Genomic DNA, 25,531 nt, shown 5'->3' with positions numbered 1-25,531 from the left:
AAATTGACACGGTGCCACCTGATCACTCTTGAAGGAAGCAGGTCACACAGCCATTGAGGTTGTGGGCGATAGTCAAAGAAGGCTTCCTGTAGGAGGGGAGGCAAGTGGAGGAAGGGAGAAGCAGCGTGTTCCTGGTGAGGACTCTGCAGCCCTGGGCGGCAGGCGATATTCTGACCCCTCTTATTGCTCCGGAAGATTGGGTATTAAATGTGGGCTCTCACATTGGCTGTGTCCACCCTCCACACTCTCCATCCTCCTGCCCTCTGGCATAGAGGCCTGGGCCTGCACCTTCCTGGGATAATCCAGCTATTTCCCGTTCCTGCCCCCCAGCACCCCTAACCAAGGTGGGTCAGGAGCCCTTTCAGGGCCCAGCTCACGTCCTAACCCCACTTCTCTGCCCGCAGCTGCAGAGCACAGGCCGACTGCTGGAGGAGCAGCTGCCCGAGATGATGGCGGAACTCCTGGCCAGCGCCCGCGACAAGATGCTGTGCCCCTCGGAGTCGATGCTGACCCGGTCCCTGCTGCTGGAGGTCATTGAGCTCCACGCCAACAGCTGGAACCCTCTGACGCCCCCCATCACGCAGTACTACAACAGAACCATCCAGAAACTGACAGCCTGACAGCCAGGGGGCCTGGCGGGTGGCCCGAGGGCAGCTGGGGCCCTGGTGCACAGAGCCAGATGGACAGGCGGGAGGACAGGGGTGGCCCTGCCGGCAGAAAGAAATGGGGAGGAAGGCAAGCAGAGGCGGCGGCCAGTATGGAGCCAGACGGGGAAGGGACCAAAGCCCTAGGAGGAGCGCCCCCCTACCCGAGCCCCCCAGCCCGAGCATGCGGCAGCTCACACCAGTAAGGGAAGCATGTTTCTTCCTCACGGTGGCCCGGCCCTCCCCCTCCTCACTCCCACTCCTCCCCACCCCCTCCCATGCAACATGTCCCCGGCAGGGCTGTGTGCAAGGGGTTCATCTCTGCGACTCCTTAGAGGCCTTGGCAGCCCGCACGCAGGGTACAGCTTGGGTCAGAAAGGACCTCAGAAGGCTGAAAAAGTGGGTCGGGGACGGGCTCGCATTGTTCCCGCATGCTGTCAGCCGCAGTCGCCAACTGGCAGCAGGCGACGTGTAGCAGATGTCCGGGAGGACAAAGGCAGGCACGGTCCCCACCAGCCGCCCGTAATTGACGGCCTTTGTCCTTACGGCCGAGCTGGGGGACAGAGGCGGTCTCCTCTAACCTTCATGCTCCACCCTCCCCACTTCCAGCCTCCCCCCTTCAGCCCCCAAGCTGCAGGCCCAGGGGGCCGGGGGCGGGCCCGGGGCCTGGAGGGGAGATGGAGTTTTTCGTTCTACTTGCACTCTTTTGTTTCATTGTGTTTTATTTTTTCAAAAGTCAGCTGCTTTGAAGTCTCCTCTCTCAACGCGAAGGGCCCGCAATGTGATCACACAGTCAGCACCACGAGGACCCCCTGATTAGAGGGAGATCAAACCCGGCCCCCTCTGGAAGGATTCTAGCCACAGACAGCTTGCCAGTAGCCAATTAGGGTAATTGGAAACTTCTGCCCCGACAGGGGAACCCGCTGGAACCCCGTGCCCCTCAGCCCCCGGCTTCCAGTACCTCTGTTGTCTCTTTTTCTAGCTTCCTCCCTCAAAGGGCTGATACTGTCGCTGCTGGGAAAGCATTAAACCCGTCCTGCCCCGGGGCCTTATAGTGAACTGGGCTCAGAACCAGGCTGGCGAATTAAAACCAAAACGCCCGGTGATGCTTGCCCGCTCCACACACAGGTCTTGTCCCAAGCTCTCACTGGAGGGAGAACTGGTGGGCCCCGCAGGGCTCCCCAGGGCTAGCTAAATGGGCTGTGTCCGTGCCCTAGCCGATAGCCACGGTCTGTGCCCCGGGAGGGCTGTGGCACTGCAGCCCCAGGGCTGTCGGGAAAGGGTGAATTCATTGAGTCGTGGGGACCATCAGGGGACCCAGCAAGCCACCAGCTTTCCAGGCTGGGAACAAGGTTGGGGGTTCTTGGAGGGGCCGAGTCCTGGGAGCAGCTCCTTCTCTGATGGCTAGAAAGGAGGATGCGTGTTGGGCCCTGGGAGGCTGGCTTCAGGTTGTCACTGGTGTCCGCACAGCCCATCTCCTGGTCTGGAGCCCACGCATTGATGAGCCCCTGGAAAGCAACCTCAGAGCCCAGCATCTTCCTCACTTGCCCCTTGGTTGAGGCCAGTCCTTCTCTGGGTCACCTTGGAGGCCCGCTGGTTGCCTGGTCCGGTAAGGCTGGAGGAAATTCCCTTTGTTGAGTCTAGGAGAGCAGGCAGGTGGGGTGGGGAGCAGCTTCCTCCGTACTTCCTGGCTTTCCCCACCAGCTGCCACCTGCCTGCAGTCCCCAAAAAGAGCCTGTTGGGGACAAGGCGTGGGGGCACGGTTTACCTGGAGTGGGTCGGTCACCTCTGCCAAGGAGCCCACGCTGCCCCTGGCCTCTGCCTTCTCCCTCCCGGCCCCTTCCTCTCAAGCTTCTCCTCACTGCCTTTCCTCCTCAGCCTACACCTCTGGCTCAGCCTGGGGCCCGGGGACCCCAGAGGCCCCACAGGAGGCCTTGAGAGAAGAGCCGGGCTGATGTTAGGATGCTCAGAGAGGGCACCAGGGAAATCATGGTCCCGAGGAGTCGGCAGCCCAAGCCAGGCAAGCAGCCACACCCTGGCAGCCCTCAGAGAGCCGCACCTGGGCTGAAATGGGCCCTGCTTCCCTCGAGTGGTGTGTGTGTGTGTGTGTGTGCATGTGTGTGCGTGCACGCGTGCACGGGCATGCACGAGCACATCTACTGAGAATGAAGCAGGACCCTGGAAGAAGAGAGAGGCCTGCGAGTGAGGTCGAAAGTCGAGGAGGCAGGGGAGGGGGTCTCCCACCCCTACCTTGGGCTCAGAGAGTGAGCTTTATGAAGGGGCCCCAGATACCACGGACTCAGGGGGCTGATGTCCCCTCGAAAGCCAAGCAAGTAGCATCTTGGGCACTGTGAGCCTAATGCCCTTCCTCCTAACAGCCTTCCTTGGTGGTCTTGCCTCACGGCCAACCCCTCCTTGACTGTTAGGACCAGGGTGGGAAGAAGCGAGGTATAAATATGTAAACATATATAAATATATTTTTAATTACGTGTCGTGTCACCGTGGCTCCAGACATATGGTTTGCCTAGTATATTCCATTGCTTGAAAGCGCTTCCTGGCCGATCCGAATAACAATTTAAGCTGTTTTTCTAAATGTGGGTTGCTGCTACTTTTTCAGACATGGAAGGAAAACGTTAAAAAAAAAATTTTTTTTTTTAAGGAAATAACAGTAAAGCCTAAAATCTGAGACACTGAGGCAGCTTCCCACGGGAGACTACTCAGACAGGAAGTGGGGGGCAGAGGCGGGCGCCCCCAGACCTCTGCCCCCTCCCCAAGCCAGATCCCCCCTGCTGAGTGAGGGAGGCCATATCCAAGTTGACCTCTGAATGTATTTGATGGGAGGCTAAACTGGATATTGCGTTTCTAACGCTTGCGTGGCTTTCCCTCCTCGCCTGTGGCTTCCTTGGCACAGAGGAGGCAAAGTCCAGCCATCTGATGCGGGTCCTGTCTCGGTCTCCCCCCGACAGTCAAGACGAGGTAGTCATTGTTTTCCTCTCAGGCAGCCGGCCTGCTCCTGCTCCCATGGGCTTGTGGCTTTGCCTAAGCTCTGGGACCACAGCCCCAAGAAGGCCCCCAGCCTCCCCTGGACAAGGCGGGACCCCACCATCCTCCACGAGAGTGTGCACCCCCAAACCCACCTTCGTCTGCTCGTCCTTCCTTAACCAGTCTGTACACCTTTAAAGTTTGGGGATCGTCCTGTCCATCCATGTAAATGTAAATGTTGGCCGAGTCGGTATTTATTCTAATTTTTATTTTATTTTATTTTCCCTGAGGGATGGGGAGGGGGGTGTGGGAAACGTACCACTGATCACGCCCTGGGCAGCTGCAGGGGCGGGGGCCCAGACAGCCAGGCCGCCGCAAGAGCAGCCCCAAGGGGCTGCCCAGACGCCAAGCCCCAGTCTCTTATCTGGCATCAGAAGCCGGCCAGTGTTCCTCGTCCAACAGACTGTCCGGCCTGCCCATGGAGTCCTGTCCCTCAGCTGCCGGCACTCTGTTGGGAAACCTCAGGCTGGGCCTTTGAGGATGCAGATCAGAGAAATGGCAACTTTCCTCTGCTCGGGACACTTGCACAGAAGGGCTGCCCGCTTCGCCCGAGCCAGCTGGGAGCCTGGTGACGGGTCCTACCTCCCCGGAGCAGGGACCTGGGGCTTCCCGCCAAAGCTGCAGCAGAATCCTGCTCATGCGACCACCTTCCCTCCCTCGGTATGTCCTGCTTTCCAGCTGAACCCAAACTACAAGTGGGTTTAAAAAATAAACCACACCAAAAACAAAACTGCCCTGAATCTGTGTTCTTTGTGTGTTTGGCAAAGGAAATCTCTCCCAAAGGCTTTTGTGCCTCAACAGGTGCTGGCAGAGGCCTCAGAGGAGCCCCTACCCAGGTGATGATTCCCCACGGTTGGGCCACTGTGGGGAGGGGGCGCCTGGGGGCTGGGGAGGGTGGGGGAGGAGTGGTCCAGGATACCATGGGTGAAGGAGACGTATACCCCCTTCCTCCCAAGCTTGGGAACTGTGGCCTATCCAAGGTGGGAGGATTAAGCCAGTCCTGCACAAAATCACTTTTCCGCTAAAGACTTGGTTTGCTGCGTGCTTAACCACTCCACTCCCCAAACCTACCCCTCCCATGAAAAAGTCACTGTGACATCTGGCAATGACCCATTTTAAAAAGACTGAGACTTGAGCCTAGCCTAACAGCCTCTAAAAGTCAGCAGCAAGTGGCTGTCCTGTCCCCATGAGTCAAATCAGTCTTTCATCAAAGGGTCCCAAATCCCTTCCATGGCAAGACACTGGGGACACTGCCTCCTGGTAACAGGTCCGCCTTGGGGATTCTTGCTGGCTGGAACTTGCCAGGCTTTCAATTCCTCAGAGTGGCAACCAGAACGTCCACACCCTTCGTACTTCCCTGGTCTGGCCAAGATGGTAGCCAGGCCAGCCCAGGAGCCTGGGGAGGGTCTGCAGAGACTGGTCCCTGCCCATTACTGAGTCACATGACAATGTGCAGTGCTAGCCAGAAGTGCACAAGTTGGTAGAGGGAGATAACTTTTTTTTTTTTTTAATTTTTGGTCTCGTGCCATGAGGCATGCAGAATCTTAGTTCCCTGACCAGGAATCGAACCCGTGTCCCCTGCAGTGGAAGCGTGGAGTCTTAACCACTGGACCACCGGGGAAGTCCCGAGGGAGATAACTTTTTAATTAAACAATTGACCTTTGTCAGCCCGAAGTTTTTTTACAAAAATACAAAGGGGTAGGAACAGAAAGTGAGGTCAAAATGAAAGGTGTTAGAAGGTGGGGGAGAGGGTAGGGAAGGAGAAATCTTACTGTACACTGTTCACCAAAAAGGAGAAGAGATTTTTCTGGGTGATTTAGTTCTGGTTTCAGAAAGTTCTAAATTACTGAAAATTATGAAACAAATACTCCAAATAATAAATGTTTCAATTCTGCATTTCACCGCCATCTCTGCTGATATGTGTTATCTGTCGTGCTGAGGGTGGGTTACTTTTGTACTGGGGTCTGTAGGAAGGAGGGACGGGAAGACTATTTTGGATGAATAAACTAGAACACGCACACACACGACTTGTAAGGTAGTACCAAGGCACAGATAGCAGAAGAAGCAAGGATTGAGATGGTAGAAGGGGAAGAAGTGGTTATACTTTAATATTAAAGGTCTCTCAACCCCAAGGGTTCTTTTCAGGGCCCTCCATACACTGTCTCAGGTGGTTCAGTGATACAGGCAGATGAGCATTTTTGATTCCCATTTTACAGATGAGAAAACAAAGGCCCAGAGAGGTGACGCGACTGACCCAGAGCCCAAGGCCGATCAGTGGAAGAGTCAGGGGCCAGAGTGAGAGCCAGGTGCCCCTTCCCCCTCCCAGAAAGCGGCTGTGTCCTCAGCAGCCTCTGCTCTGACTGCTGTGAGCACCACCCCAGGGAGCCAGCCAGTCCCACCAGCCACACAGAAGGAGCAGCCAGCTGCCCACTGAGACCGCCATGGGCAGGCTACAGGGTCTTCCTTCCATATCCGTGGAAAGGAGGAGCATGGTGAAATACCCCAAATCAAAGGATTGAAGAGGGGTGGGGAGGAAGAGGAGTCACATTGCAAAGTTTGGTGCTATTCTATAAAAGGATGCATTGTGACATCTTACAAGCTGTCTGGTTGGATTCCCTCCAGGCCAGGGGTCCTCAAGGTGGGTGGGAGGTGAGGGAGACCCTCCTGGGGGGCATATCCAGGGGTGGGGTCAACATCCAAATTGCCTGGGAAATTTTTCAAACTACATGCTAAGAAAGGACACACACATAAACCAACGTTTTCAGAATTCTGGCGTTAGGGAGCCGCTCTTCTTACTGGTGGGCACACACGGTTGAGGCCGCCAACCGCCACTCCAGGAACACAGCACGTGATGAGCACAGAGATCAGGCCCAGGAATGCAGAATTAACACATAGAAACAGTGGGCAACGTTGCTGCCTTCCTCACCCCAATTTGCAGTATTGGGACCGCTCATCCAAGCTGAGACCAGGCTGGCCAGCACATTGGCAATGGGGGAAAGGGCTCCAGGATGGTCCCGGAGTGTGGACAGAGTATATAGCATGGACTCAGGGCCATGTTATGACTCTCACGGGCCCTGGGCCCTTATATGCCTCCATAGGCCCTGCCTCCTTAAAATAATATAAAAATTGTATTTTATGACTATATTGGTATAAAGACAAATATATTAATATTCCTTATTAAAACATTTCCTTTCAACTTAAAAATCCATTTCTTAATTCTGATTTTGAAAGAGCTGAGAACATCTTCCAGGTCCCTAAAGTTATCTTATGTCCTAGGTACTGTGCCTGATGCATACATCAACCCTGTGTGGACATCTTATCTGAGCCAGAAATCTCACCTTCCCCTGCTGCTCACCTGGTCTCAGCATGAGCCCGGACGGAGGAGGGTGGGCGGGGGGGTGGCCAGAAGGCGGCTCATGCTGCCGCCTTCCAAGGAAGGAATTGGCCTGCTCTAGAAGCAGATGCGGTAGCTGCTTCTGCCCCAGACTGGCCGCCAGCCAGCCAGCCCGGAGTGTGAGGCAAGCAGCTGTGTTTGACTGGCCAAGAAGACTCTGGCCCAGAGAGCCTGACCCACCACACAGCCCTGGCTCCTTTCCGCAGCCCTTTCACACACATTATCTGGTCTCACCAGAGCCCTGTGAAGGAAGTATATACAATTCTTACACCCATTTTACGTCTGGGAAAACATGTTTAGAACACCAGACCCTTTGCTTGAACGGTGCTCTGTAGTTTTCAAATATATGATCTTGTTTGATCTCACAAATAGCCCTGGCAGGTGACAGATATTTTTTACTCCATTCTAAAGATAGAAGAAACAGGCTCAGGGAAGCAGGGGCAAACCCATGTCATGTGACCCCCAGGCACAAGGGCCAGGCCTTGAGAGGGGGCTGGTGGGCATGTATGGGGACTAGGCTGAGGACCCAGGTTCCTGGCCTCCAGCACCCATGGCCACCTTGGGACCTGAGTACCCTCACCCTGCTGTGTCCCCCAACTCTAATTGGCCCACGGGCTCCCAGGGGCAAGCAGGGGCTCAGGTCAGGGTTCTTGGACGCCCTGGTGACCAGCAGAACATTCAGTGACATGGCCCTCAAAGGTACGCAGATGGACAGGAGAGAGGCTCACGGCCTGGCGTGTAATCAGTGCTTTTCCTGTTTAACCAGGGCCAGGAGCAGACTCTGCTGTGGGCTCAGCTCAGAGGAGAAGGAGAAGCGCCGGGGCTGAGGCGGGGACAGGAACTCCTGAGGCACACGCCGGGGAAGGAAAGGGTGCTTGGAGTCTGCGTGCATTAACTATGCCATGCAACTCTGTGCAGCTAATTGTGTAACTAACAAGCTTGAAATCTCAAGACTTACAACATGAACGTTCACTGCTCTTGTTTAAGGGTCTGCAGATGGGCTGGGGTTTGGATCACATTGGCTGGATGGCAGGGGACCCAAGTCCAGTCTCCAGCCCATGGACAATGGTTGGAGTTACGGACGTGCATCTCCTCTAAGAAGTTCTCCATGACAGCTCCCCTGGTCGGGGTTACAGGTGCCCCCTCTGGGTTCCCGCAGCTCCCAAGGAGGCTTCTACCATGGCCCAGCTCGCTGTGTGTGACAATTGGCCTGCAGGTGGCTGACGCCCACTGACTGTGAGCTTGACCTCGTCCGCTCTGCATCTGCAGCACTGAGCCCAGGGCCTGGCCCAAGCAGGCGCCGAACAAGCATGTGGGTGCTAAACAGGAGAACCATGACAGCGAGGTCCGGGTAATAAGTGACGGAGGGGCTGGGGGAGGGAAGAGCTGAGGTGCACCTTGAGCCAGGTCCTGGAGGGGGGGCACCCAGAGCAGCGGAGGGGTGGGGACCCCACATGGGACAGGGACTTCCAGTGGGGAGGCCTGGGGGGTCCTAGGGCCCTGCCGTCTAACAGTCCAGAGAGCCTGCAGGTGGGGGGACTGCTGTGCTGCGAGGCGGTGGGGGGAGGCCAGAGGCACAGGGAGCACAGACCGGGCCTTTGTGCAGAAGAGAAGGTGCCCTTCCTCCCTCGGGGGTGCCCAGCCCCACCCAGGACCTTGGGAGCTGTCCGGACCCCTCATCTGGGCCCCTCGGGTAGGACACAAGCTGTGCACTGCATGTGAGATTCTCTGGGGCTGCGTGGGGTGTATGCACAGCGTGGGGTGTGTGTGTGTGTATGTGTGTGGTGTGTTTCTGATGTGTGTGAATTTGCACTGCAGTTTCTAAATCTTCTCGGCTGGTCGGCCTCTGAACAATGAGGGGTGTGAGGGTCCTGCTTCCCAGAACCAGAGACGCGGGGTGTCTTTCAGAGGAGGTCACGGTGGCTTTCACCCTGCTCCCTGGGACCGGGGCTGACACGGATCCTGCAAGATGCCGAGAACAGGCTGTTGTTCCCCAGTGGGCAGGCCACAAGCCTGCCTTCCTTCCCTCGGCTTATTCCTTAGTTGGTGAGGGGAAAGGTGTGGACAGAGAGAAAGGAGGAAAATGTTCCCAAGGGGGCCACGGGGCCTGGTCACCAAGACTGAGGTCAGAGGGAGAGACCCAGGAGGACCCCTGACTGTGGTCACAGGAGGGGCTGCCCGTGGAGGAGGCCTGATTCGTCTGAGGAAGGGGCGTCCCACGCAGCAGGATGACGAGGGCTCCGATGGGACCACCAAGGAAAACTCCAGCTTCCTCCCCAGAACGCTCTGCGGTCCCTGTAAATCGGCCTCAACCACCCAGACAGTGGGCTTCCTTCCAGGAGCGGCAATCCTGTCAGACCCTGGTAGGGAAACATCTCTGGAAACGGGATCTCGGAGAGGATGTAGGACTTGTGTCTTCATCTGTCCCAGTGAAGCTGAGGACAGGGCTGCAGGGGGACAGGCGGCTTCCGCTTTCAGATTTCTGACCCTCACCTTGTGCTGGAGCCAGGCTCACGCAGTCCTGGAAGGCCCCTGTGGCTCTAGGGGCTTGTTTGAGCAGGTGTCGTGAACTGACGTTTGCTGGGGAGAAAATGCCCCTCGAAAAAACTACGCTAAAAGCCGCGTAGGATCTAGAGGTGATGGCTTACTCTACTCTCCCGGGTCCAGCTGCACCAGGAATATTGGATTCTCCTTTGGGACTTTAGTTTTATTAGGCACACGGCCAAGGATGGGGGGCAGGCCAAGAGGGGGCTGGCGCTCGACGACCAAGGGGAAGCTGCTGGAGCCGAGAACATTGTGCCCGAGAACGCTCTGGGTGTACACATGTGACCTCAAAAGCCAGACATGCCATCGTGGGAAAGAAAAAATAAACAGGGTGGGGCGGACTGGACGTTGAGAGTGGACTGTGGACACCCAGATCCAAGGACACTGTGGGGACCAGCAGACGGTGTGGCAGGGGGTAGCTGAGGGGAACACAGGGGCCTGAGCACCAGCCCCCCACTGGACATGTTCCAGCAGAAGCTGGGGCCCACTGAGGACCCCGTGGTGTCAGAGGATTCTCTCCTTTCCGGGGCAGGGTGTGGATAAGGGAAAAACCCACAGATCCCTTCCATCCTGAGGTTCTGAAAAGGGACCAGGGCCTCTCGGGATGCCTCCCAGGAACTGCTCTTGCTCTCAATCCCTGGAAATTACTTAATACTTCCTCACTCCCACCCTCCTCCCTGCAAGTACTCCAGGCTATCAGGGTGTGGAGGGGAATTTAGAGCCCACCCTCCCATTTTACAGGTGAGGACACTGAGGCCCTTACAGAAAAGGGACTTGCCAAGGTCACGGTGGTGCCAACATTCATGGGCGCGTGTTGAACCAGGCACCCAGCTGAGCACTTCCCGGCTTCTCACTACAACTCCTGAGGGCCCTGTCTCCATTTCACCCAGACTGAGAGAGGGTCATGTGCCCCAGGTCCCACCACTAGAAAGAGGAGGGGCCGCATTCTAACAGGGTCCCCTCTGCTTCCAAAGCCCTCGCAGGTGACCCTGAACCTCAAACCTCGGTGTCCCACACACAGCGATAAAATCAGGTAAGTCCACTGAGAAACGTAGATGGTCCCTCTCAGTGATGTCTGCCGGGATTATTCTAGTGAGGCTGGCAAGTCATTCAGTGTCTCTGAGCCTTAGCTTCCTCTACTGAAAGTGGGGATACTGAGATCTACCTTCTGTCTTGCTGGAAGATTTGGATAAAAGTGCCTGTCTTCTGAGTCCTTTGCAAATGACAACTCTTTCCTCTTGACCCCCAGGCTCTCCTGCCTCACTGGCGTGTGGCTCTTCTTCTGGGTAAAGGGTGTGCACACAAGCATGTCCACTCTGAGTGGGACATGGCTGCTGAAGTTGGGACTTCAGGTGTTGGCCTGGCCACCTCCATTGAGGCACTGATGGGTGAGCTGACCTGTCACCCACACATGATTCTCCCCCAAGCATCCATCAGCTGACCTTGAGGGCCCTGGGAGACACACGAGAGAGACCACACTCCTACACCCCCGCCCACACTCAGGACCAGCAGGTGTTCAGGCCGATGCGACAACCCACTGTGTGCCAGGTCCATGCCGGCATGAGGACATGGCGGGGAATCAAGCAGTCAGGGGAGGCTGCTGGCAGAGGAGGCGGGCATGTAAGGAAGGGACAGTGAGGTACAGTGGGTGACCACACAGAGCTGCACGCTCTGGTGATGCAGTCGTCCATCCCTGGGGAGGGGGAGCCCAGCAAGGTGGCGGCCTGGGGACCAGTCTCCTGGTGTGATCTGATGGGGGGCCAACCCAGCACACGAGGTCGGCCTCAGGGTGGGTTCACGGTGCATAAGCAAGTGCCGTGTGGGTCAGGTGGATGACGGTTGAAGCTGGGCACAGTCAGGGGCAGCCATGCTGTGGGAAGGATGGACCAGCCAGACCCTGTGGGAGGGCGTTGGGTGGGTTGGTTAGGAGAAGCCCCTTGCAAAGCCCCTGATGTGCCAGAGAATTAGAAGCTAGATCTGGAGGAGTGAATGTAGGAAGGGGGCGGGGCCCTGCAGAGAAAATGGGAGTCATTGGAGGCTCCTTATCAGAGAAGAAATGAAATTAGTGGAGATTAATCTTCCTTCTGTACGCAGAATGGATTAAAGGGGGAGAGAAACAGTGAAAACAGCAAGAAAAAACAGTTAATTATGCAGGCAGGAGGCACCTCAATGGGGAAGAGGGGCTAAACCAGAATTCTCCGGTTCTGATTGTCACACAAGGCCAGCTCTCTCCATCCCAGGCGCCTGGCATTGTCCAGAGCAGAGCTGCTGTTACACATGCATTTATTGCCTGTTGCCATAACTTGCCTCTTTAAACAGAAAAAATTTCATAAAATTTTTTTTGGTCAAAATCTTTGTACAGGGGATCATACCCATCCCTGAGTCCTCTCACAGAAGGCCCCATGTGTCTCACCCTTTCCTGATGACTCAGGCTCATTCTGACACCACTCATTAGTAGACTGGACTGAAATACTGGGTTACCCTCAGGGATTATCAAGGTGTATCCAGTCTGCTTTGCTTTTGTAATTACTGCATCTGCCTTTTACAGTTTCTCTGCCTTCTCTCTCATCACACAGCCCTTCTCACTCCTATCAGTATACCTGTTGTGGCCTGAGAAACTAGACCACCAAACTTGTCAGAATTGTTTGTGAATAAGAGCAAATAGGCTCTGAGTGAGGGCCTGAGGGACATTTTTATGAGCAAAGGGCAGGAGCTTTACTGAGTGAATGGATGTTTCAAACAACCATTTCACCCACTAAGAAACCATTTTTGCGTACTTTCTGTCCCCCAGTGACTTCCAAACGTAGTGGATCCACCAGATGCGTAAGGTTTTGCCAACATAACCTTAAAGTTGTATCAGCCCATGTGATCCTCTTGGCGGCCTCGAAGCTGATGGGGTGGGTCTCACCCTCATTCTCCAGGGAGGAAAGCTGAGCCTAAGGGCTGGGGTGGGCCAAGGTCAGACAGCGAGTCAAGATGAATCTCATGACCGGCCTGGTCACCTTGCCTCAAGGCCACCAGACCTCCCTCCATAAGAGCCGTGGGGAAAGTGAAGCAGATGTCCCTGGACTGGTGGGAAGAACACCACACTGGGAGTCAGCAGATCCAAATTCTAGTCCTGGTTCCAGACTCACCACCTGGGTGCCCGTGGAGCCATTGCTTCTTTGGGCATCAGTTTCTCCATCTGAAAAAGAAGGATGAGTATATTCGTTTGTAAAGAATCCTCTCTGTAATTCTTGAGTTGTCTTTGCTCATTAGCAGGAGAAGGAGGGAGGGAGGGAAGGAGGACAGGAAGGAGAGAGAGAGAGAGGGGAGATATTAACAGTTGCTCTGCCTGATCCCCACCTGGGCCCCCCAGGTCCCCTCAGTCTCCTGATTTGGCTCCATTATGATGTACCCCTTCCCCGATCAAGTTTATACCTATGACGCATCCAGTAAAGCTATTAAATTTCAGATTAGTCAACTAAGAGTCGACAGGCCTTGGGTGAAAGGCCTGATGATAATGACAACCTACAGATGCAAAGCTCCTTCCAGGAGCAAAGGGTCTGGCCACCCAGGGTTACCATCCCATTCACAGGAGGGGCTGCAACCCAGGGAGGGGTTCGGCTAAGAGTAAAATCAACACTTTTGGACTGTAAAATCAACAATTCTCTAGCTACTTTTGTCTTTGGCACCTTCTTTCTGCCTGTGTCCTGAGCCAGTTCCTCTGGCTTCAATCCTCTGCTTTCTTTGTCTGGCACTCAAAGCCCCCAGGCTGCCCAGGAAGGTCACTCTGAAGGGAAGCAGAAAGTGGGTCCTGCCACTTGCAACTCAGTCGAGGGCACTCCCACTTGAGCGGGACCAGGAGGAAAGGCAAAGCAGTGACTGGCTGAAGGCATGAGGCGGTGTGTCCCCTGACCCCACCCACCAGCTGGACAGGTTGCCCAGCGTCAGGGCCGCTGCCTGCGGCCCCTTTCCAGCCCGGACCGGTGCTGGCAGAAGCCCCCGGTCTGCTCTGCTCACTGGAGCCCCATGCAGTTTGCAGAGCCCTGGCCCTTTTTTCCTGCAGTGACTCCACGGGTCTGGGGCCTGAGCTTGGCGGCTTTCCTGGGCTGCTGCCTTATCGATTATTTCGGCTCCCTTTTTGCTGGGGATGTTAATTTAGTGGGTTCCCGGGATGGCTGTGTTTTAACCTCTCACCCCGGTCTAGACTCCGTCGGCTCCCGCTGTCCCTTGGCCAGGAGGAGATGGAGGGCCCCGGGGTCTCTCGGGCAGGCTCTGGATCCAGCGGATTTCCAGGAACAGACGCTGGGATCTCTGCAGCCCCACCAACCTGCCTCCTTCCAAACCGGCCCAGTGAATTATTAAAGATGCAATTTCCTTTCATCTTTCCAGTAAAATCGCTCCCTGTGCCATGATCTGCTGCCTTCCTGTCACTGGCTGGGCAGGGCCCTTGCGGGACCCTCATTCACCCCTCATTCACCCCACTCCCTCCCCATCCTAGAGTGCTGAAGGGGGCTAACCCCTTCCTAAAAGGGTCCAGGGAGCTCAGGAATCTTGGGAAACTGGGTGGGGTGGAGGGGACTTGGAATCATAGAATACTAGAGCTTACCGTTTCACAGCTGAAGGAAACAGAGCCTAGAGAGGGACAGAGGCCAGCCCCGGGCAGCACAGCAAGCCGTTGGCAGAGCTGGGGCTGGAGCCCAGGCTCCGGTCTCCCAGCTGAGGGTTTCCCCTTTTCCAGCCCTCTCCCTTGGGATGACCCCCTACACCTCCCGGGGCAGGGAGATGGGTCAAGCTTCTCGCTGGATCGATTAGGTCTCCGAGCGTGAGTTGTTACAGTCTCTGCTTGTTATTTACCGTCCAGCGCGTCCTCACCCCTCCTGCAGCGCGCTAGCTGAACTAAAACCATAATGATTACTGCCCTCTTGTCAGTATTTACTGTTTCGGGTTTTGCTGTTGACCCCTGGTGACCATCGCAAGGGGCTGGCGAGCCGGCAGCTCCTTGTCGTTCGTGGCCAAAGCCCTCAGCTGCTGTAGGGTCATGCGCCCGATGCGCCTTCTCACGGCCGCGCTCCAAATCCGGCTCCTCCCCAGCCCTCCCGAGTCCCCCAAAGACATCCAAATGCATCTACCTCCTCTTTTGCTTCATCCAAGCTCTGCTCTGAAAAGGGTGCCTGGGAAGTATTTTCGGGTCTTTAGCTTGGGTCTTGGTGTCCGTTAAGACACCACACTGCGTGCCCAGCCCTGAGCCAACTGCTCTGGAGGCTCCAGATGACCATGGCCTCTTGGTCCACGGGTCAAATTCCCGCATCCCAGGCAGAGGGAACCCAGAGGGGCCCTTGAGGTTGCCAACCTCCTCGCCAGCTTGGCCTCGGCCCCACCAGGCCAGGCTGCAGTGCGGGAGTCAGCCCAGGGCTTTTCTCCACGAGGGACAGAAAACCTCTTCAGACAAAAGGGGCTTCCGAGGATACATAGAAAAGCCTGCCAGAGACAGAAACCTTCCCTGACCCCCTTCTTGTGGCAGGAAGGGGTTCCACGGCCTTTGATAAGATCTTGCTCAGACCCTGATTTGGGCCCAGGTGCGGGCCATGCCCTTGGCCCCCAGCTGGCTCCAGCCAAGGCCCACGTTCCCCTCACCAGATTCACCGTCCTGGGGTCCCTGGCCCCTCTCCCAAACCCTCTTTGCTTCCCTCCAGCTCTGAGAAAGAGGACTCTGAGACCTTCCTGGGCTCAGATCTGTACCTGGAATGGGGTTTTCACCCACCTGGGGGAGCACCTGCTGTCTGGGCTCAACAGTCCCCTCGTCCTTGGTGTCAGAAACATCTGCACATCCCACCGACCTCTCCTGGGCACTTCCATGCACTGGGCACCACGGTGGGCCCCTTCATGTCTGCCTTTCACTCAATTTCGTGAATGTGACCCTCACACCCACCTGTACGCTTTAACCAGCTACTTCCCTTCCCTCCCTCAGCCCCATGGCAACCATTAATCTGCTTTCTATTCTGGATATTTCCTATAAATGGAATCATACAATATGTGGGCTTTTGTGTCTGGCTTCTTAGTGTTAAGTTTTTGAGGTTCATCCACATGGAAACGTGTATTAGAATGTCATGACTTTTTATGGCTGAATATTCCGTTGTATGCATCTACCACAATTTGTTATCCATTCAACAGGTGATGATCAGTCCCATTTTGCAGATGAGAAAACTGAGACCCAGAGAAGGTAAGTAGTGAGGGTTCCCTTCATCCTCCTATTTGCTGCTCACAAGAAGGGGCCCCTCCTGTGCTTGCCCCCTACCTAGGGCAGGGCTAGACTCTGGATGTGAGCCTGATTGCCAGCAGTGAGGAGTCGGCTGCGTGAGGGGCAGTGTGGTGTAGTGGTTAGGAGGCCAGACTCTGAAGCCACACTCCCTGGGTCCAAATCCTGGCTCCACCCCTCCCCAGCCATGTGGTGTGACTTCGTGCAAGTCATTTCTCTGTGCCTTTGTTTTCTCATCTGTAAAAGGGGGATGATGACAATATTAGTAGTAGCTACTTCAGAGAGTGTTGTAAACATTAAATGAACTACCATTATGTACAATTCTAGACAATGAAAACCAATCTATAACTGACAGAAAGCTGATCGGTGGTTTCCTGGGGATGCCAGGAAAGGTCAGGAGGGAAGATTACAAAGGGTTCTGAGGAAAGTTTTGGAGTAGTGGATTCATTTATTATCTTAATTGTAGTGATGGTTTCAAGTTGGCCCTCTGCATCCGCAGGTTCCACATCTGAGGATTCGATCAAACTTGGATCAAAAATATTCAGAAAAAAAATTCCAGGAAGTTCCAAAAAGCAAAACTTGAATTTGCCACACACCGGCAAATATTTACATAGCATTTACATTGTATTTACCACTATTTACATAACATTTATAATATATTAGGTATTATAAGTAATCCAGAGATGATTTGAAGTATATGGGAGGCTGAGTGTAGGTTATATACAAATACTATACCATTTTGTATAAGGGACTTGAGCATCTTCGGATTTTGGTATCTGCGAGGGTCCTGGAACCAATTTCCCATGGATACTGAGGGCCAAGTGTATATACCTGTGTCAAAATTGATCAGATTGTACACTTTAAATATGTGCAGTGTTTTGTATGTCAACTACACCTCAATAAAGGTACTTCTAGAAATATCACATGAGCTAATGTGTGTCAGTCACTCAGCACAGTACCAGGCATGGTGAGAACACGTGAACAGCAAGTGCTGGTGTTGGTCTCTCACAGCCCTGCCACCAACCTCCCCCCACCAGGGCCCCCCTTTCTCTTCATCATTAACATTTCCAGGTTCCCAAAAGCCCACACAGGCTCTAGGCAGCCAACCCTGTGTCTGGCTAACCATGTGTGTACATGTTATTAAACTTGAAATTCTTCCAGAGCAATTGCTAAGTAGCCACTGTCCCACCCTATCCCACCCCACCCTTCAGTCCCCACCGTCACCACAGCTGCCCACGTCTAGTAACGCAGAAGCCCTGCTCCAGCTCACTTCTCATCAGTCAGTGCCACCGGGTGTCAAATTTTTTGTTTTTTAATTAATTTCTTTCTTTCTTTATTTTAATTTTTGGCTGCTTTGGGTTTTCGTTGCTGCGTGCAGGCTTTCTCTAGTTGCAGAGTGCAGGGGTTACTCTTCTTTGCGGTGTGTGAGCTTCTCATCGCGGTGGCTTGCACGGGCTCTAGGTGCGCGGGCTGCAGTAGTTGTGGCACGCAGGCTCAGTAGTTGTGGCTCGCGGGCTGTAGAGCGCAGTCTCAGTAGTTGTGGCGCATGGGCTTAGTTGCTCCGTGGTATGTGGGATCTTCCTGGACCAGGGCTTGAACCTGTGTCCCCTGCATTGGCAGGCGGATTCTTAACCACTGAGTCACCGGGGAAGCCCCAAATATTTTTTGACCCCATGGCCCAGCCATGCTGTTGGGGTAACGTTGGCATGTCGGGACCCTCCCAGAGCCCAGGTGTCCAGCAATGCCACTGTCCCCCAGGCCAGCCACAGAGGGGACACTCAGAGCACAGAGAGCATCAGAGACTCCCCCAACCAGACCTTCCAGGGACCGTGAATCGTCCTCTCTCCTGCCACCTTCCCCCACTCCACGCCTGCCAGGTGGGGAGACACCGTGAGGGGGTGGGGCGCTGGTTTGAGGGTTGGAGGACACGCACTGAGGCATGTCACATCCGGACAAAGGTGATAATTTGGTTTTCTTGGCTTTTCTTAAACATTTCCTCTTCGTTAACTGCTCTAAGCTCTGAGCAAGAGACTTTTACTGAACTAGGGGGCAAGGAAGGTCTAGACCTTGACTCCATTTCAGAGGCTGGGCCAGGGCTGGGCTGGGCTGGAGTTGGGGAAGGGAGGCCAGGGCTGGGGGCCTGGGGGCCTCCTGGTCCATGCTCTTCCCACGGGCACCTGTCCAGCTTGGGTAGGATGCTGCCCCGTTGTCAAGGAAATAGCCGCTGCTGTCTTCAAGGGGCTGAGCGAGCATGGCACGGAGCAAGTCGGTTTTGAAGAACGGAAGAAAGGAAGGGAGGTAGAACACAGGCCTTCGCAGGCCCAGGGAGAGGTTCCCGGTGGGTGTGGCGCAGCAGGGGGCCCAGGGCCTACAGAGCGTGGAGTCTTCTCGCACGTGGAAGAGGCTGCTGCCCCTCGCAGCCTGCCCTCCCCTCCCTCACAAGGCCACCTGCCCACCCTTGCTCCCCGCTCCAGGCAGGGCCACCTGTGTGCGGCCTTCCCCTACCCCCCATCCCCCTCTGTGGCTCTCACACCCCTAAATCAGCTCTCATGTTTGGTCATCTTGACCCTTCCTCAGCACCGTGGGGAGGGCAGAGGCTCGCCCCCTCCTCAGGACCCCCGGATAAACACACAGCCAAGAACCCACATGGTCCACGGGGCCAGCAAGGTCTGAGGAGGAAGGACCACGGCAGCCCTCACAGCTGCAGTTCTGCAGCCCCCCTCGCCTGAGCCTTGCTGGCCCCTCTGACCCAGGTCCCCCTCCTTCGCCTTCCCAGCCTCTCAGGCGCAGCTGGCTGACAAAGCGCGGTGGGCAGACGGGTCTGACAGGTCCTCCTGAGCTGCCTGCCCAGGGCACCTTGAGCCAGCCTCACCCCCTCGCCACAAGTTTTCCATGAAAACCAGGAGGCTGGCCGGAGCCGAGGTTTCACCGTGGGGTCTGGGACATGGCGCAGGCAGGGCAGAAGGGGAGCTGGGCCCGGCCTGCTTCATCCCAGCACATTTGGTTTTACTATTTTACACATGGCGTGATGGGAACCATGAAACATTCCTGCTGCTTTCGAAATGCGTGAAAACCACTGGCCCGGGACAGTTTTTAAACCCTGTAGAAATCGCTACTCTAAGAGATAATGTTGCCGTAGGTGCACATGCTGAGGACCAAGCAAGAAGGCCCTCCAGACCCCAGGCTGGGGGAGAACCAGGCCCCAGAATGCAGCCTGTCACTGCTTCCGGTCCCGTCTCCATCAGACACTCGGGATCCCTCCTCCGTCTCCTCCTCCTCCTCCTCCTATGGGCTTCAGAGTGGTGAGCTGGGGCCCGGGCATCCCCGCCCCAGCCTCACAGGGCTGATGCCTCAGAAACAGGAGCTACACAAATATGCTGCTCAGCCGGCAGGACGGCTTTCCTGTCAGGAGAGACCTCCATTATTCACAGTCTTTTGGCAAGTGATACCCCCCTCCTTGGGGGTTTTGAGGAAGCAAGCTGGAGCGCTCTGGGCACTGCCCCATCCACCCAGCTTTGGCTGGGGCAAAGGGTCCCCTTCATACCCTGGCCACCTCTCCAGACAACCCCCAGCCATCTGGGGGCTTCAGAAAGCCCCTCCCTGGCAAGAGCAGACAATGTTGGGGGACAGACAAGGAACCAATCCCCATGTCCAGGCTCTTTTAACCTTCTGGGGGTCCCAGACCTCTCTGAGAATCTGAGGAATACCATGGATCTTTTTGCTAGCAAAACAATCACACACTTGCAGATTTCTACTCTAATTTAGAAGCCTTTCAAGTCCATCCCTCAGCTCCATGTGGGTCCTCAGACCCTGGTGAAGGGCACCACAGCCCCCTGACATCAAGGAGGAAGTGGTTTTAGATGGCAGGGGACTCAGGTAGATCTCAGCACATAAAAGGTGCTGGATAACTCTGAGATGGAGGAATGCATTCCCTCCCCAGCTGTGATGTAGTGACAAGGATGGTAGACTAGGAGCCAAGGACCTGGATCTGGCCTCCATCATAAACAACTTCGGGACCTGAGGCTTGGTTTATTCATTCCAGGTTTGTCATCTCCTCCCCACTCTGTGCCAAGCATGGGCACATGGTAAGGAATAAGACAGACATGTAAACATGTCCCCAACCTTGCATTGCTTAGAGTCTGTGGAGCACAAGAAAATTAACAAGTAAACACAGAAATAAGTATATACTTTTATGAGACTAACCCTCAGCTTCCTCGTCTGTAAGATGGAGACACCGCCAGTTATTTGCTGGTGTTTCTAAAGGAAGAAGTGAGACAACCTATGCTAAGCACTGAAACCTGAGCCTGGCACCACAGGGCTCAGCCTGTAGAAGGTGCAGCTTGCGGGTGGAGCTGGTCAGCAGAGAGAAGCAGGCCCGCTTCCCACGGTGGCAGAGGCTCTGCAGAAGCCAGACCACCACCATCCTAACCAGCCAGCCTCAAGGCAGCCTCCGGGCCATGAATGACATTAGGCAGCAGTCAAGCCCCACGTGAAGGGCAAGCAGGTGCATAGGGCAGTGGGAAGATTCCATGCAGAGTCAGGCCAGCCCCTTGAAAGGTCAAGTTGAAGCAGTGGACTAGAATTGTATCTTTGCAGGGGTGGATTCTATGGCCCGTGCAGATTTCTACTTCCAGCTACTGGGAACTAGTTTATCTCACACCAACTTTCCCACCAAAACAACTGGAAAAAAAAAATGGATAAAATATATTTTAAAAACTTGTTTGAAGGCATTGAAGGGGTCTAGAGGCCATGATGTTGGAGAGAAGAAAAATCCAGAGAGATGATCTCAACATTTGGCCTTATTTTTCCCCTAAGCAGTAGCTGTGAAATTGAGAATATGAACAGAAAGTGGAGACTGAGTTTTTGCAGTCTCATGGGATTAGGGAAAAAGGGGGCTGGGGGAGTTCAAGCATCTCCAAAGAAGCGGAGGGCCTTATTTTTTTAAAAAGGTTTTCATTTGAGACCTTTGAAGAGCACATTAGAAATAGATCAGCCTTCACAAGGATTAAAACCCAACTTCAGATAAACTTAATTCCAGATTGGATTAAGGTGAGTTGCCTCTAACTCCCTTCCTGAAGCACCAGTATATGCTCTCTTGATCTGTCAGAGCCTCAGATTATCTCTACAATTTTTCCATACACAGTGTCTTATATACACACAATCAATAAAGTTTACCAGGCATACCACGAGAAAAGACCACATGACTGAAACCAAGATCAAAAAAACAAAAAAAGACAATAGCAACAGATACATAGGAGATCCAGATATTAGCATTTAAAATAACAGACTTTAAAATAATTGTGATTAATAAATTCAAAAAGTAGACAAGATAAAGAATTTAAGCAGAGAACTGGAAACTTTTAAAGTTATTAAATGGAAATGGAATTCTAGAAATGAAAAATACAATTATCATAATTAACAATGCAATGAATGAGCTTAATAGCAGATTAAATGTAGCTAATAGGGAGTTAGTGAACTGGAAAACAGGCAGTATAAAATATTGAGCATTGGGGCTTCCCTGGTGGCGCAGTGGTTGAGAATCTGCCTGCCAATGCAGGGGACATGGGTTCAAGCCCTGGTCTGGGAAGATTCCACATGCCGCGGAGCAACTAGGCCCGTGAGCCACAATTACTGAGCCTGCGCGTCTGGAGCCTGTGCTCCACAACAAGAGAGGCCACAATAATGAGAGGCCCGTGCACCACGATGAAGAGTGGCCCCCACTTGCCGCAACTAGAGAAAGCCCTCGCACAGAAACGAAGACCCAACACAGCCATAAATAAATAAATAAACCCAAAGTTTAAAAAGAAAAAAAAAGAATTACCAAAAAAAATATTGAGCATTGAAGCACAGTGAGAAAACTTGATAGAAATAAAATCAGGGCATAAGAAGAAAGTCACTTTTTTGAAAAATCTCTGAATTTTTCCCCCTTAAAGCACAGTATACATTGTTTGCATGTACAACATACTATCGTAAAGTGTTTGTGCATGTATGTGATAATGGACAGTATGTTATAAAGAGAACATATGTAAAATTTACTTACATCATTTAATTGCATAAAAGATACGAAGCTGGAAGTCTCACGCGTTAAATATGAATTTGATGGACTCCATGGTATATCAGACTGGAGGACAGAATGGGCTTTGGAGCCTGCTACCCGAATCCTGCCTCTGTCTCCTACTATGTGTAGACCTTGGCCCAAATCACATAACCTGTCTGAAGTTGTTTTATCATCTATAGAAATGGTATGGCTTGTTGTGAGGATTAAAGGAGATAGTGTATGTGCATGGTACCCAGTGAGTACCTAGTGATAGGACAGATGGCTTTGTTTAGGTCATCAGATGCTGACTTCCCCTGGATCTCTCTCCAGCACAGGAGCTGTTCCTCCATGGAAGTGTCTTGATTTTAGGTCCCCCAGCCCACTGCAAAAAAAAAAAAAACTTTCAGCTCCCCACCCCACCCTAGAGAAGCATCTGATATATTCATTTACACCTAGTAAGTCATTACTGAAATGTTTCGGAAGGAAAAATGCAGGGAGGGGGCAACACCTAACTCTAACAGGAATGACTCTCAGATGGTGGGACCTTTGGGCACAGGCAGGCCCAAAGGAGAGGAGCTTTGAGTAAGGGATTCTTCCTCGTGTTCCTGACTCACAGCACACAGTGACCTCCCCAACTCCCACTTGTGGCTCTCACCCCACTGGCCACTCTGAGCAGTCACCAGTCTTCTTTCAACTCTGTAACCTGCCAATCTCTTTTTCCACTTTCAGGCCTTTTTACATGCTGTTCCGTGTGCCTGGGATGTGCTTATCCATGCTCTTCTCACATCCTACTCCTGCTCATCCTTCACGTCTCAGCTCAAATATCACATCTCAAAGGAGCCTTCTCTGATGGTCCTGTCTTAATCATGTCCCCCTTCATGATACTTACTACACTAACAAGTCACTTTATTTTTCTATTTTCTTATCTCTTGTCTATAAATGGCCTCTACTACTTGAAACAGCCCCTATGGAGCCCTGAGTATTATCATCACTATTAGTTTGAAACTAGAAGTGTCAACCCTCATTCATTCATTCATAAAATGCTTATTAAGCATTTACTCTGTGCCTGGCACGAGGAAGGCACTGGGAATACAGGAGGAACAAAATAGACAAAGTCCGTACCCTCATGGATCTGGGAAGAGACAGACACAAACAAACATAAGACCTGTCAGAGGTGCTGGGAGCAGTTGAGGAAAGTACAACTGCAAAAAGGATGTAGAAAGGGAAGGGGAGATGCAATTTTGTATGCGGGAGACCCCAAGACCTCTCTGATAAAGTGACATTTAAGCAAAATCTGGAAAGAAAGGATGGTGTTGGCCATGAGGATATGGGGGATGAGGCTTCCAGAGCTTCAGAAAGGGGTTGTTATGCTTGGCAAAGTAGGAGATTGTGTTGGTGTTTATTTGGTTTCCAAAGCGAATTGTCTCTTGTGATTTAATAATATAAATCAAAAGCCTTAAAATATGCATACCCTTTGAACCATAAGTCCACTTAGGAATTTGGCCACAGGAAAAATAATGTATGCATATATTTATGTATAAGGATACTGACTAGGGAATTTTTAAAGTATGGAAATAATATAAATGTTCAATGTTAGGGAAGTAGTTAAGTAAATCAAGGTCATCCATACAATGGAATACTGTGTAGCTACTAAAATATTTAGAAGAATACTTTAAAATGTAGAGAAATGTTCATAACCACTTGTTAAGTCATAATCTCTATCTACTACCACTTTGTGAAGAAAAAAATATATATGTAGAAACCTTTGAAGGCATAAATACCAAAATGTTGAGAGTAGTTATTAATGAGTGATAAAGAATATGGTTAACTTCTACCTTTTCTTCTTTTTACTTTTCTATTGCCTTGAGCTTTCTGCATTGAGTGCTTTCCATATTAATTTAGCAATTTGAAAATGTTATTACATCAACCTAACTGTCCCTCATACATACTCATTTATACACTGAATGGATGTGTATTGAGTGCCCACTCTGTGCCAGGCACTATGAGGGAACCTTCCTAGTGGTAACGAACACATAGATAACAAATCAACTACGCCATTCACATATTGTGAAAAGTGCCAGGAAGACCCAGGTAGAGGGGTTGAAAGGTACCCGAAGGCTTCCTCTCAGAGGGTGGAGAGACAGAAACTGCAGGAGGTTTTGAGGATGTTGTGGAGGCCAGAAGGAAGTTCTGCTTCTCTTTCCTCAGTAAAGTATGAGGCAAAGTCATCAATTGAGAGTGGGCAGGGGGTGGGAGGTCGGAGGGAAATGTGAAGTCTGGAGGGACAGCAAATTTCCCCAAAAGCACAAGACTTTCCAGGCAGTGGTGAGTCCCTGACTTGGAGGTTTGTGATGTGTCCCATCAGCCCAGCTACAGGATTTTCTCTGGCAAAGTTCAACTCTTGGGGAAATAGCTGGATTCAACTAAGGGTGGGATTCTCCAAAGAGACACAAGAGAGGGAGAGAGAAGCTAAAACTGGCAGGGTTAGAGCAAAAATGGTGAGGTTGAAGAATGACTGCCGTTCAGGGTCAATGGACAGAGTTAGAGACCTGGAGGGCAGGGGGAGGGGTGGTCAGAGAAAAAGAGTCCTGAGAGCACGTTCCCGAGGCGAGGCGGTGCAGTTCCTGGCGATGACATGGGTCAGGCTGTGCCCCGGCACTATCTGGGGAGGACGTGTGTGCTGGAGGTGAGGCAGTCGAGGAACTGAGACTTGGACGATGATCACACCCACGGAAAGTCCCAAGAAGGTTGGTGACAGAGCCAGCATCCCAAGAAATGAAGGGGAGTGACCGTGACCAAGAAGTCAGCAGGTAACAGCCAAAAGGAGGCAGACAGAGTGTGTGACACAGGGGATGATCTTCAGAAACAGCTGGAGGGAGGAGAGAGGGTCGGAAGCGACAGTGTGAGTAAAAATGGTGTCCGCCCACCTGCTGGTTCTGAGATGGATGTGCAAGAGAGAAAAGCAGCCTCCAGTGGGAGGACTTCAGGAAAAGCAGAGTCCTCAGGGAGTAAGGGACATTCACGGAAAAGGTTGAGGCTACAGGCACGTCTGTGATCACAGATCTTGAGTTGCAGAGTCCAAGGAGGGGCAGGAAGCTGTGTCAGGTCAGGGATGTCGGGAAGGGGTGAGAGTCCAGGTGATAACGGACAGTCATAGAAAGCTGGACCCCTTTCAGGATGGAGAAAAAGAGGGATGTGAGGGAATCGGATGGAATAACCCCAATTAGTGTCTCAAAAGTCCAATTCGAGTTCAAGGTCCAGAGCAGGGAGGGGGCTCATAAGGGTTGGCTGCCAGTGGGGGTGAGGAACCTGAGTCATCACTGTTGGCTCTTTCGAGGCTCAACCTGCAAACACGTGCCAGGTGTTTGGATGAACACCCAGCAGCAAGGGGAGCCACGGCCCTTAGGTTCACCCAGAGCGGTGAAGAACTGGAGTCTGCGGAGACTCGGGGAGGTTCACTCCAGAACAGGGAACCCAGGACTCTGGGCCCCCCACCTCCCAGGAGGAGGAGACAGGGCATGTGGGGCCTTCCCCCTCTCTCTGCAGGAGGCACTGCTGGCCCTGAGGAGGCTGCGCCTGGCAGTCCTGACTCATTGGCCCTAGACGATGTCCCCCCTTCCAAAGCATTC

The 25,531-nt window shown here is 53.1% G+C and overlaps 1 protein-coding gene across 10 annotated transcripts in view; it reads left to right on the top strand.

Annotated features, from left to right (window-relative positions):
* The window catches only part of CTIF (cap binding complex dependent translation initiation factor), a 303,940-nt gene extending 299,524 nt beyond the window's left edge, over nt 1–4,416 (top strand). For all 10 annotated transcript variants that reach the window (XM_082416537.1, XM_082416530.1, XM_082416534.1 and 7 more), the window contains one exon: nt 405–4,416. In XM_082416537.1, coding sequence (XP_082272663.1) covers nt 405–620 — 216 coding nt within the window. In that variant the 3' untranslated portion in view covers nt 621–4,416. The remainder of the gene's footprint in view (nt 1–404) is intronic.
* Nucleotides 4,417–25,531: the final 21,115 nt, after the last annotated feature.

This window comes from Balaenoptera physalus (genome assembly GCF_965194825.1).
Source record: "Balaenoptera physalus genome assembly, chromosome: 12".
In the NCBI taxonomy this organism is placed as follows: Eukaryota; Metazoa; Chordata; class Mammalia; order Artiodactyla; family Balaenopteridae; genus Balaenoptera; species Balaenoptera physalus.
This window is presented reverse-complemented; position numbering and strand designations above follow the sequence as displayed.